Here is a 10,859-nt window from a genome sequence, read left to right as displayed (position 1 = left end):
CTGCCTGTGTTTTTCACTTATGACAAGATTCTTGAGTAAATGGCAGTGTTACATTTATGGTTGGACTCAATAATTGTAGGGATGTTCTCCAACCTAAGTCATTCTGTGATTTTTTAGTGCCAAGGGAAGAGTTTGTGTCTGCTTTTGAGTGGTGGGATTTGAGTATTTCTGCATGCAGATTGGAGACTGTGAACATGTGTTATGTGTTATTAGAGGTAATGGTGGTTGCCCCTAAGGTCCACAGTCAGCTTGCATGTGCAGTTTTGCAAAACTTACCTACTGAATTATGTAGATTTAGGATTTTTTTTTTGTAGAAAAACATTTCACAAAGCATGTTGTTTTCCTGCAAAAAAGACACATCAGCCTGGTGGACGAGAACAGTGTTAAATACATCATTTGGAGGGATTTTTAAAATGGTTTTAGCATATGAACTTACTGTTTTTCTCATTAAAAGATTCTGTGAAAAGCAGTTAAAAGTAGACATACATATGTGTAAGGAAGATTTGCATTGCTTTGTTGTGTTAAAGTGTATATTCCTGATGTTTTTCCCCGTGTGTTTGTTTTGCCTGTTAGTTCTACATCGTGAAGGAGAACAGAGGCAATGAAGGCACTTGTGTGGGAGTGTCTCGCTGGCCTGTGCATGACTTCAACCATCGCACTACCTCAGATATGTGGCTCTACAGAGCCTACAGTGGCAACCTCTATCACAATGGAGAGCAGACTTTGACTCTGTCAAGCTTTACCCAAGGAGATTTCATTACATGTGTGTTAGATATGGAAGCAAGAACTATTTCCTTTGGTAAAAATGGAGAGGTATTTAACATCATTAGTTTTTTGGTGGGTTTTCTTGCAAAGGTAGTATGGCATGGATAAGCATGAGAGTTAAAATATTTGGCAGTTTCAGTACTTAGAAGATTTATAATACAAACATAACTTTCTCATGTTTCATATTTTTGCTTGCTAGGGTGTTCTAAGATTGAGGGCTTTTTCTTTTGCTTCTTCCCTAGGAGCCAAAACTAGCTTTTGAAGATGTGGATGCAGCTGAGTTATACCCTTGTGTTATGTTCTATAGCAGTAACCCAGGAGAGAAGGTAACTGAAATGTCCATCTGTGGAGGTTTACTGGTTTAGGCTGGTATAGAGTCAGTGTTCATCAGAGCAGCCTCTATGGTGCTGCTTTGCATTACTGACCAAAACAGTGTTGCTGATACACAGTGTTTCAATTATTGTAATCTATTGTAAATTTAAAATGTATTTTAGTATTCAGAATAGATTTAAAGGCTTCATGTTCTACACAAAATAATCTATTCCCCAGAAACCAAGGAGAGTGTAGTATTAGGATTTCTAGATAGTCTTGTATGAGAAACCATGGAATACGTAGTTTCAGCATCCTTGAGTCTGAAGGATGGAGGTTTTGCTCACTGTTAAGGTGGATTTCTTAGGGATTCTGAGGGAGAAAAAAGACAGGTAATTATTTCTATTCAGCAGGCCACTCCAGTATTTATAAGAAGAGCTTATTGAGGTATGTTGAGAAGATAATTTGTAAGCTGTTCTCTTTAAACAGGTGAAGATCTGTGATATGCAGATGCGTGGGACACCAAGAGATTTGCTGCCTGGTGATCCCATCTGCAGTCCTGTTGCTGCAGTGCTGGCAGAAGCCACAATCCAGCTCATTCGAATCCTGCATCGCACAGACCGCTGGACACACTGCATCAATAAAAAAATGATGGAAAGACTGAATAAAATCAAAACATGTCTTAAGGAAGCAGGTCAAAAACTGAAGAAAAGTCGCTCTGTTCAAAGCCGAGAAGAGAACGAGATGAGAGAGGAGAAAGAAAACAAAGAGGAGGAGAAAAGCAAGCACAGCCGCCATGGCCTGGCGGAGCTGTCAGAGCTGCAGCTGAAGATGCTCTGTGTGGAGGTGTGGCCTGTCCTAGCAGTGATTGGAGGAGTGGATGCTGGGCTCAGAGTTGGAGGTCGATGTGTCCACAAGCAAACGGGCCGTCATGCCACCCTGCTGGGAGTGGTGAAGGAGGGCAGTACCTCTGCCAAGGTCCAGTGGGATGAAGCAGAGATTACAATCAGGTATGCCCATTTCCTACACTTTTCGCTGTGTAGTGGTAGTGGTTTGTGGTTGGAAATCCTCAGAAGAAACCTGTCCTTTATGTTAGAGTCATGCTGATCAATTACTTCAAGTGTAGACTTCAGTGGTATTGAAATTAATGCTGCCTTGAGGTAGTGTTTATTCATTCTCCCACCTGCCTTCGAGTGTTCAAGGCTGGAAGGAGATGCTCCTTTTCCCACCTGTCTTACAGACAAGCCTTCAAAGGGAAAGCACCTGGAAGGAAGCTGAAATGAAGCTTCTCTGAGCTTCTTGGTGCTTTCACAAGAATTGCCTGTGTTTTTGTGTGGAAAAGATTTGATTAACTTAGTTTCTCGAACTCCTTCTGCCTATAGCTGAAGAAGTCTTTTGGAGAAATTGAGCAGTGACTCTTTATTTTTCTTTTCCCTGCCAGTTACAATTACATTCTGAAATAGCCGAGGTCACTTCGCTTTTCCAGCTGTTGCAACATTATGTCTGTTTTGTGTTTGCAAAGGCTGTGGTCCCTTTCACTAAATATACCAAAGTGCAGTTGATTTAGTTGCAGGTATAAATTCTTTCAAGTACGCCCATGTGACGGTGTAGCCCTTAAAGTAATTCAAAGTTCTATTTGAGTAATGTGGAATAGCACTTGATCATAAGCAAGCTTTTGATAAAGCATTTAATTAGGTTCATTTTTTACCTTTTTAATTAAAACCAGGCTAAAGCTTACTTCCATTTTTAGGTAGAAGTTTACATAGTAAGATTGGAAAACTTTTTGGGATAATAAAAGGAAGATTTAAAAGTCATTTATCTGCTGGATGTATGGAAAATACAAGGCGTATGAAAATACAGGGTGGTGAATTTTTGTCCTGCTTCAAGTGAAAATTAGTTAAGTGTAACAGTACTAAATAGTACCAGAAAATATCCCTGAATATAGATGGACAGGTAGAGAAATGTGTCTGTTAGGTTTTGTGACCTGTGTTTTTCAAGGGTCACTGTCCTCACTGGGTGGTCTGTCCTGACACACCAGAGACACAATTGTCCTGAGCTCTCAGTAGTGTGCTCGTGGTGATGAATAGCTGAGGTCAATCAAAGCTTTTCCTTAATGTTTAAGTTTTCTTTATAAGCTTTTTTACCTGTTAAGATTCAGGTATGAGGATAATATTTACCTTCAGATAGTTTTTCTTAATAAAAGTCTGTTGCATATTTCTGATAAGGAATATATCCAGAGCCCGTGTTAGCTGAGAGTGGATAGCTTCTGTGGGGCTTCTGGGTTTCAATGCTTGTTGTTGAAAACCTGTGTATGCTTTGTTGCATTTGCTTTGAAACCATGTCTCCCTGTTTTCTGATCATAACCTCATTTTCCCCTGTTTGCATTTAATTTTTAGAATTGGCTTGTTTTATTAAGTATATTTTGCATCTTATTTGCCTACATTACTTCCTGAACTTTCCTTCTGTCTCTCCCTCACTTGCTTTTTCCTGTGTCATTCTGATCTTTATTAAAGCTTCCCAACTTTTTGGTCGCCTAGTGATACTCCGTTGTATAATCTGGAGCCCTGTGAACCACTGCCTTTTGATGTTGCAAGATTTCGTGGGCTGACAGCTACTGTGTTACTGGACCTTACCTATCTGACTGGCATTCATGAAGATACGGGAAAGCAAAGCACCAAGAGACATGAGAAAAAACACAGACATGAATCTGAAGATAAAGGGGAAATGGACCAGAAAATGGAGGGTGACATTGGATCAGATACACGATTAGGCCAGAGTGCTGATGATAACAAAGGACATGGTGCTACAACCTCTAAGTCGGAAAATGAAATTGTTTCCTTTTCTCTAGAACCATCAACACTAGGTATGGAATCCCAACACCAACCTGCTGAAGGAAGAAAAAAGAATCATGAGCACACCCCACGAAGTCATGATGTAGTGCAGTCAGAAATCCGAGCTGTGCAGCTGTCTTACCTTTATCTTGGTGCTATGAAGTCACTTAGTGTTCTTCTTAGTTGTAGTAAGTATGCTGAGCTGCTGTTAATCCCCAAAGTGCTGGCAGAGAACGGCCACAACTCTGACTGCGCGGGGTCGCCGGTGGTGCACGAGGACGTGGAGCTGCGCGCGGCGCTGCAGTTCCTGATGCGGCACATGGTGAAACGCGCCGTCATGCGCTCGCCCATCAAGAGAGCGCTGGGGCTGGCTGACCTGGAGCGGGCACAGGCCATGATCTACAAATTAGTGGTTCATGGGCTGCTGGAGGACCAGTTTGGTGGCAGACTTAAACAAGGTACATTTTCAAAATGAGATTAAAATGATAATACAGTTAACATAGTCTTGTCGATTTGTAATGGTTGTACTTTGGGGGAGTCTTAATTGGACAGAGAAATTTTACAGAACTCTGTTTACTGTTTTATAGATATAAAACTGATTTTTTTGCCTTTTTCCTAATTTCTTATCTTAATAAAAAGTGAATGCATATCAGTCAGAAGTAAGTTTTTAATGTCTTTAATATTTCTAAAAATTATCAATGCTCTGTATACTTGTCAGAAGGATTTGCACTTCTTCTAAACCAACAATAAAAACCCCTTAAAAATGCTATTGCACAGCTGAGTTAAAAATAGGTTTATAGTTAATCAGCTGTACTTTTATCTAAGACCTCTTCCCCTTTTGTCTGTTTTGAGAGCAATCCAGGCTGTTACAGCCATAAATCTGAATATCGTAAACTTTTGCATAAGTAAATGTTTTGATTGCTATGTACCTTGTATCGCTGTGAGAACAGCAAGAGCTCCTGGACTGATTTCTTTACTCAAGTCCATGAGTTAGTGGCAGAATCTGCACACCCCTTTCTTTTTCTGGGATGAATTCTAAATAACAATAGTTACTTTTGAGAGTTTAGCCGTGGCTACTGTCTTGATCTGCACAATTAATGTTGCTGTAACATCCTTATTTTTCTGTTGCAGAAGTGGAGCAACAAGTAGAAGAAGGTGATCAGTCTCAGCAAGCCCAAACACCAGTTACAACCAGCCCTTCTGCTTCTAGCACAACGTCTTTCATGAGCAGCTCTCTGGAGGATACCACCACTGCTACTACGCCAGTAACTGATACAGAAACTGTTCCAGCATCAGAATCGCCTGGTGTTATGCCTCTCAGCCTGCTGAGGTAAAAAATCCTTTTAGCATGTATGATTCTGTACATGTAGGGAACCAGTTGTGTGGTTTAGGTAGAATGTATGTCTTCAGCTGCCTAAGCCCTTAAAACTGCTGCCAAGAACTGCCCCTGCAGAGATACACTGTTTAAATGTTACTTTGCCTTGCAGGGCATGCGTTTTTTGTTAGAAAGCTGTTAAGCTTTTGCTATACACTGCTTGTAAATGTAATATCTGAATTCTTTAAGAAGGAGAAAATGTTCTCCTTAAGTTCTTCAGTTCTCATATTTATTTGGTATAGTTTAAATTACAAATCTCTGAAATTAATTTTTAGTGAACGTTTGATTCTCAGACCAGAATAGATCTTGGTAGGTAACATCCTGTAAAGCTAAGATGTTCTTTCAGCTTACCCTGACATACTGAAATGGAAGATAAGCTACTGAATTTGCAGAGGCAGTTTGCACTGTTGAAGGAAATCTGCTTTACCTTGCATAGAATACGTTTCTACGTTTATTAACTCACAGAAGTTTTGCAGACATCTTTTGATAAAAGCCAGAACAATGTCTTCATACTATGACAGTGAACATCAAATACTTACCTTAGTAAGTCAGCCTTAATTTATTAGTCAGCCTGAGTTCTGAACAAACCATGGAAATGGGAAAAGTGTTTATTTATATTTTATCTCCTAGGAGACCTCCTGCTCTCTGGGGGATTTTTTTTATGTCATGCTTAGAACGTAACTGTAGAGATAAAGTTGGTAGGAATGAGCTGTTGCCTCAAAGTATGTGTTGTGTCTTACCCTTACTAAACTCAATTGCATCAAGTAGGATTTGCCAAGTGCACTCCAATTGGATGTACTTCTTGTGTCAGACCTTTTCCAGCATGGTTCTGTTCAACATAAATGTATATTGTTCTTTTTTTCAAGGCAAATGTTCTCCAGTTATCCTACTACAACTGTACTTCCAGCACGACGTGCTCAGACTCCTCCAATATCTTCTTTACCAACATCTCCTTCAGATGAAGTTGGAAGGAGACAAAGTTTGACCTCTCCAGATTCCCAGTCTGCAAGGCCTGCCAATCGCACAGGTAAACTTGTCAGGGGAGTAGAAATGGGAACAAGTTAGGAAAGTCACAGGAGCTCAGGGGGCATGTTTTAAGAGATGCAAACCCAACAGAGATTCTTCTTAAGGCAAACGAACATGCTAAGCATTGTTGAAAACCTTTTAGTCACTTTCTTAGGAAAAAGGTTACAGATTATAGCTGTAGGCTTTATCAAGCAAACAAAATGAGTTTTTAAAAGCTGTGGATTGGATTCAAAAACAATAATGAAGTATAATTGGTAACTGCTTCAAAATGTTCATCTGATTTGGGCTTGTTTACTTGGTTGTGTGCTCCTGGTAAGTGCAGTAATTTTCTAGCTTTTGTTAGATCACATACCACACAGAAAACAAGAATTGATGTATTTTATGGTACATTCACCAGTACTTTTATTCTTGCCCTTATATCTGTGCTATTAATTGGGGTGTTTAGTGGTTCATGTGTTGCATAGCAGCTGATCCCCTCAGTTTCATGTCTCTTTTTTTTTTCCCTTTTGATTTAATGATGAGATGACTTGCTTCTAGTTGCAGTAGTGTCTTTACAAGTGTTTGTTTGTTAGTGCATTTTTATCTTCACTGATTAGACATCACTTTTATGGCAGGTCAGAAAGAAACTGTGGGTTTGGGGCAGTAACTGACCTCTTCAGAGTTCCTTGAATGACTCTGCACAGAATCACAGCCATCATCCACTAAGAGGTTTTTCAGATACGTTTTGAGTTCAGCTGAGGTCTTTTTCTGTACCTTAAGAGGAATGTATAATGATCTCACCACTTGGGAATCTCTGATTTGAACAAGGATAACTTTATCTAGGCTACCTAAATATGGATCAGATAGATAATTTGATACAGTTCAAAATGAAAACAGTAGATATTGCTTAAATAGTTTTTTCCATGTCATCAGTATCCTACTTGATCAAACCGAGTCAGTGAACATAATCTATGTTACAAAGAAGAATGAGCTCTATCTGGTTTTGTTACAGAAAGTATCTTATTTTGTGGAAAGTAATTGAGAGAAAAGTTGGGAGTAATTATTTCCTTAGTTCAAGCTGATATATCAAAGTAAGGTGTAATAAAGTAACACTAGAGAAAGATTTATGTGCTTTACAGTTATCATTTTCTCTCTTTTAAGCTTTGTCTGATCCAAGCAGCCGACTTTCAACATCTCCTCCTCCTCCTGCCATTGCTGTTCCCTTGCTAGAAATGGGGTTCTCCCTCAGGCAGATTGCAAAAGCTATGGAAGCTACAGGTAATCTATAGCTATAATATCAGTTTAACTGAAAGATTGGATACACATGAAACACTTGTTTTCCAGTAGAATACTTAGTTTTTAAGTTTTATAACCATTTCTGTAGAAAAACAGATTGCTTTTTTTGTAAGCATCAGTGGTAAAATACAGTTCCAAAGTGTGGCTTTCCTGCTTTCAGGTGCCAGAGGAGAGGCAGATGCACAGAACATCACAGTGCTGGCCATGTGGATGATCGAGCACCCTGGAAACGAAGATGATGAAGAGCCTCAGTCAGAGGGGACGGCAGAGTCACGGCACGGAGCAGTTGTCTCTGGCAGCAGTGGGAAATCTGGGGATCATTGCTATTTGCAGTCTCCAGGTGATATCCCTTCTGCTGATGCCCCTGAATTGGAGGAAGGCTTTAGTGAGAGGTAGAAGTATTTTCTTGTAATTGTTTGTAATCTGTTTCCTGAAACTGGAAATCTCACAAATTCATTGGTGCTGATGGAGAGTTACTTTGTAATGCAGCTTTTGAATTTTGTTACAGCTTGAGCAGAAGCAAAGATGCAATTAAATTAGGTGTACATGGTGCATTTATTTTCCTGTACTGTTCGCGTGCAGAACTGGGGAAGAATGTAACTGAACATGTTTTTTTCACAGCAAAAAAGAAAAGAATGAAAAAAAAAAGAGGGCTGATAGTATAGTTGTATTTTAGCTAAAAGACCAAGTATTAAAGCAAAATTCCACTAATGTTTTGCCAAATTCACGTGATAGGCCAAAGGCGAATTGACGCAGCCAGCAACAACAGAGATGATTTTATTTCTTTAAAAGAGGAGAAAAAACTAATTCAAGCTGATTAATTAACTATTCAAGCTACTAATTAACCTAGTATAGAATGAGTGCTCTCTCAAAATTTCTGCTGTGCGTAGGCCTTCTGGAAGATCAAGTAGGTGTTAACTTCGCTGCATCTGATTTGTTTGAAGCAACTCTTACAGTCAAAACAGTATAAACGTGCTCCTTGAAACTGAAGATTCTTGAGTTCCTTTTTTTTTCTTCCATTAAAGAAAGGAAAAAATGCTAATAAATATGACTTAGTTACTGTATGTGGTTGTTTAAAACTTGGTTTAATTGACCTGTAAATTCCAAATTCCTGTAGCCCTGATAATCTGGATCATGTGGATAATGCAGCTGCAGCGAGTGGCCCTCCCTCTCGAAGTCGGTCAGCTGTCACACGGAGGCACAAATTTGATTTAGCTGCTCGAACATTGCTGGCACGTGCTGGTAAGGGACTGAAAGAATTCCAAGGGCTTTGCTTATCCAGGAAATGAATAGGAAGGGGGCTTGGACTTTGCATGACATTTAGAAAACTCCTTCTCATATGTGTGACAGTGTATATTTAAGAGTTTTGTGTGGAGATAAGTAGATTGTTCAGCAGAAGTGTTAAAACAAAAAAGAAATTGAAAGTACAGCCAGCTCTCTGCCATGGAAAATAAAAGTCCTGCTTTCCTGTTTCTCTCTTTTCCCACCTTGAGCGGGATTGTACCGCTCAGTGCAGGCCCACAGGAACCAGAGCCGCAGGGAAGGGATCTCCTTGCAGCAAGATCCAGGGGCACTGTATGACTTCAACTTGGATGAGGAGTTGGAGATCGACCTTGATGATGAAGCAATGGAAGCTATGTTTGGGCAAGACCTGGCTAGTGATAATGATATTCTGGGAATGTGGATCCCAGAGGTACTGGATTGGCCTACCTGGGTGTGTGTGACTGCAGCAGGGGCTGCTTTAACTTACTGCTTTTTGCATGCTTGTATTTTCGAGTTTAAAGCAACATGTGTATGTTTAGAGCCTCTTTGAAAGTATCTTACTAAGTGCCAGCAGTGCTTAAAATCATCTTGTGTTCTGTAGCATCATCTCTAGATTAAGAATAGTGATTTCTTGTGTTTCTTGCTCTGCATTTCCACATGTAGTTTTCTTCTCCCTCCCCTGAAAGATGAGAACAGAACTCATATAGTTGTTCTGATAATACCAATTAGAAATCAAGTAGGTGTTCCTAGATGGTTTAGTTGTGTAAATGTTTCTTCTCCTGCTACTGCTAATAGTATCTAATCTTTAGCTACATAATTTGCACTTCAGTCAGTGTTTCTTGTGTCATGTAGTCCGTTCTCTGGGAAGGATGTGGTAACAGTCCTCACTGAATTTTTCTGTAGAGGACTAAATAAACTGTTTAGGTGGAAAACAAAGATAATAACAGCACTTTGGTAATCTTTGGATTATCCGTGTCAGATTAGACAATCAACCTGTAAAACTCAGCTTTTCCTCTCTTAGTTATGATGCTGCCTAGCTTTGATATGGAAGCAAGTTGCAGGATGCATATTGAATTTTTCAGAGCACTTGTGTCACTGAAACATCTCAATGAAATTACTGACTCAGGACAGAAGTGTAATTATGAAAATTGGACTTCACATTGAGATAAAACCTTGATATTTGCTGACACAAATGGTAATTTTTGTTGCCCAGTAAATATAAAATATGGTTGTCTGAAAGCAAAAAAGGATTCTTTTCATTGTTAGCTCTAGTTTCAGACAAGTTCTGAGGAGAACCAGATACAGTGTTGAATGTGACAGTGTTACAAATGAAAAGTTACACTGTCAAGAATTCTTTAGTCAATCTAACATGAAATAGGAAATTAGCTCCTCTGAAGCTTTACTTCCAAATGTTTTTCCTGTTCTGAGATGGTCTTCATTATGTCATAAATTGTATGTTTCTGCTTTACTTTTGTACAAGTTGACCATATAAATATCACTCAATGACAGAAATGTGCAGGGACACCCACCTAAGGATATTGGCATGTTTTATGTCTGAGGTGCAGACACTTATTCTGTCCAAATAACGTGTGAAAATCTTGCTGTGCAGCACGTCTGTGAATCTGAAGATAGAGAAGAAGTGGTGGTTTGTGAGCTGTGTGAATCCAGCGTGGTCAGCTTCAACCAGCACATGAAGAGGAACCACCCTGGCTGCGGGCGCAGCGCCAACCGCCAGGGCTACCGCAGCAACGGCTCCTACGTGGATGGCTGGTTCGGGGGGGAGTGTGGCAGTGGCAACCCCTACTACCTCCTCTGTGGAATCTGCAGAGAGAAATACCTGGCCCTGAAGAGCAAATCTAAAATATCAGCCTCAGAAAGGTACAGAAATAGGAGACAGTACATAAAGAAAGGAAACTAAGCATGGTTACGAGCCCTCAGCATTTTAGGGATTTGATTTAAGAGAGAAGAATTCCTAGCAGGATTTTCTAATACTTAAAATAATTCTCTGTATTTGA

At 39.8% G+C, this 10,859-nt stretch overlaps 1 protein-coding gene across 1 annotated transcript in view; it reads left to right on the top strand.

The window, feature by feature from the left end:
• The window catches only part of HERC1 (HECT and RLD domain containing E3 ubiquitin protein ligase family member 1), a 69,867-nt gene that overhangs the window by 34,285 nt on the left and 24,723 nt on the right, over positions 1-10,859 (top strand). Inside the window, exons 33-43 of the mRNA XM_031055911.1 lie at positions 574-813; positions 1,008-1,091; positions 1,564-2,084; positions 3,588-4,363; positions 5,037-5,235; positions 6,147-6,307; positions 7,447-7,563; positions 7,742-7,973; positions 8,699-8,823; positions 9,075-9,295; positions 10,454-10,722. Coding sequence (XP_030911771.1) covers positions 574-813; positions 1,008-1,091; positions 1,564-2,084; positions 3,588-4,363; positions 5,037-5,235; positions 6,147-6,307; positions 7,447-7,563; positions 7,742-7,973; positions 8,699-8,823; positions 9,075-9,295; positions 10,454-10,722 — 2,945 coding nt within the window. The remainder of the gene's footprint in view (positions 1-573; positions 814-1,007; positions 1,092-1,563; positions 2,085-3,587; positions 4,364-5,036; positions 5,236-6,146; positions 6,308-7,446; positions 7,564-7,741; positions 7,974-8,698; positions 8,824-9,074; positions 9,296-10,453; positions 10,723-10,859) is intronic.

This window comes from Geospiza fortis, unplaced genomic scaffold, assembly GCF_000277835.1.
Source record: "Geospiza fortis unplaced genomic scaffold, GeoFor_1.0 scaffold171, whole genome shotgun sequence".
Classification (NCBI taxonomy): domain Eukaryota; kingdom Metazoa; phylum Chordata; class Aves; order Passeriformes; family Thraupidae; genus Geospiza; species Geospiza fortis.
Note: the sequence above shows the minus strand (reverse complement) of the source record. Positions and strands in the feature narration are given on the sequence as shown.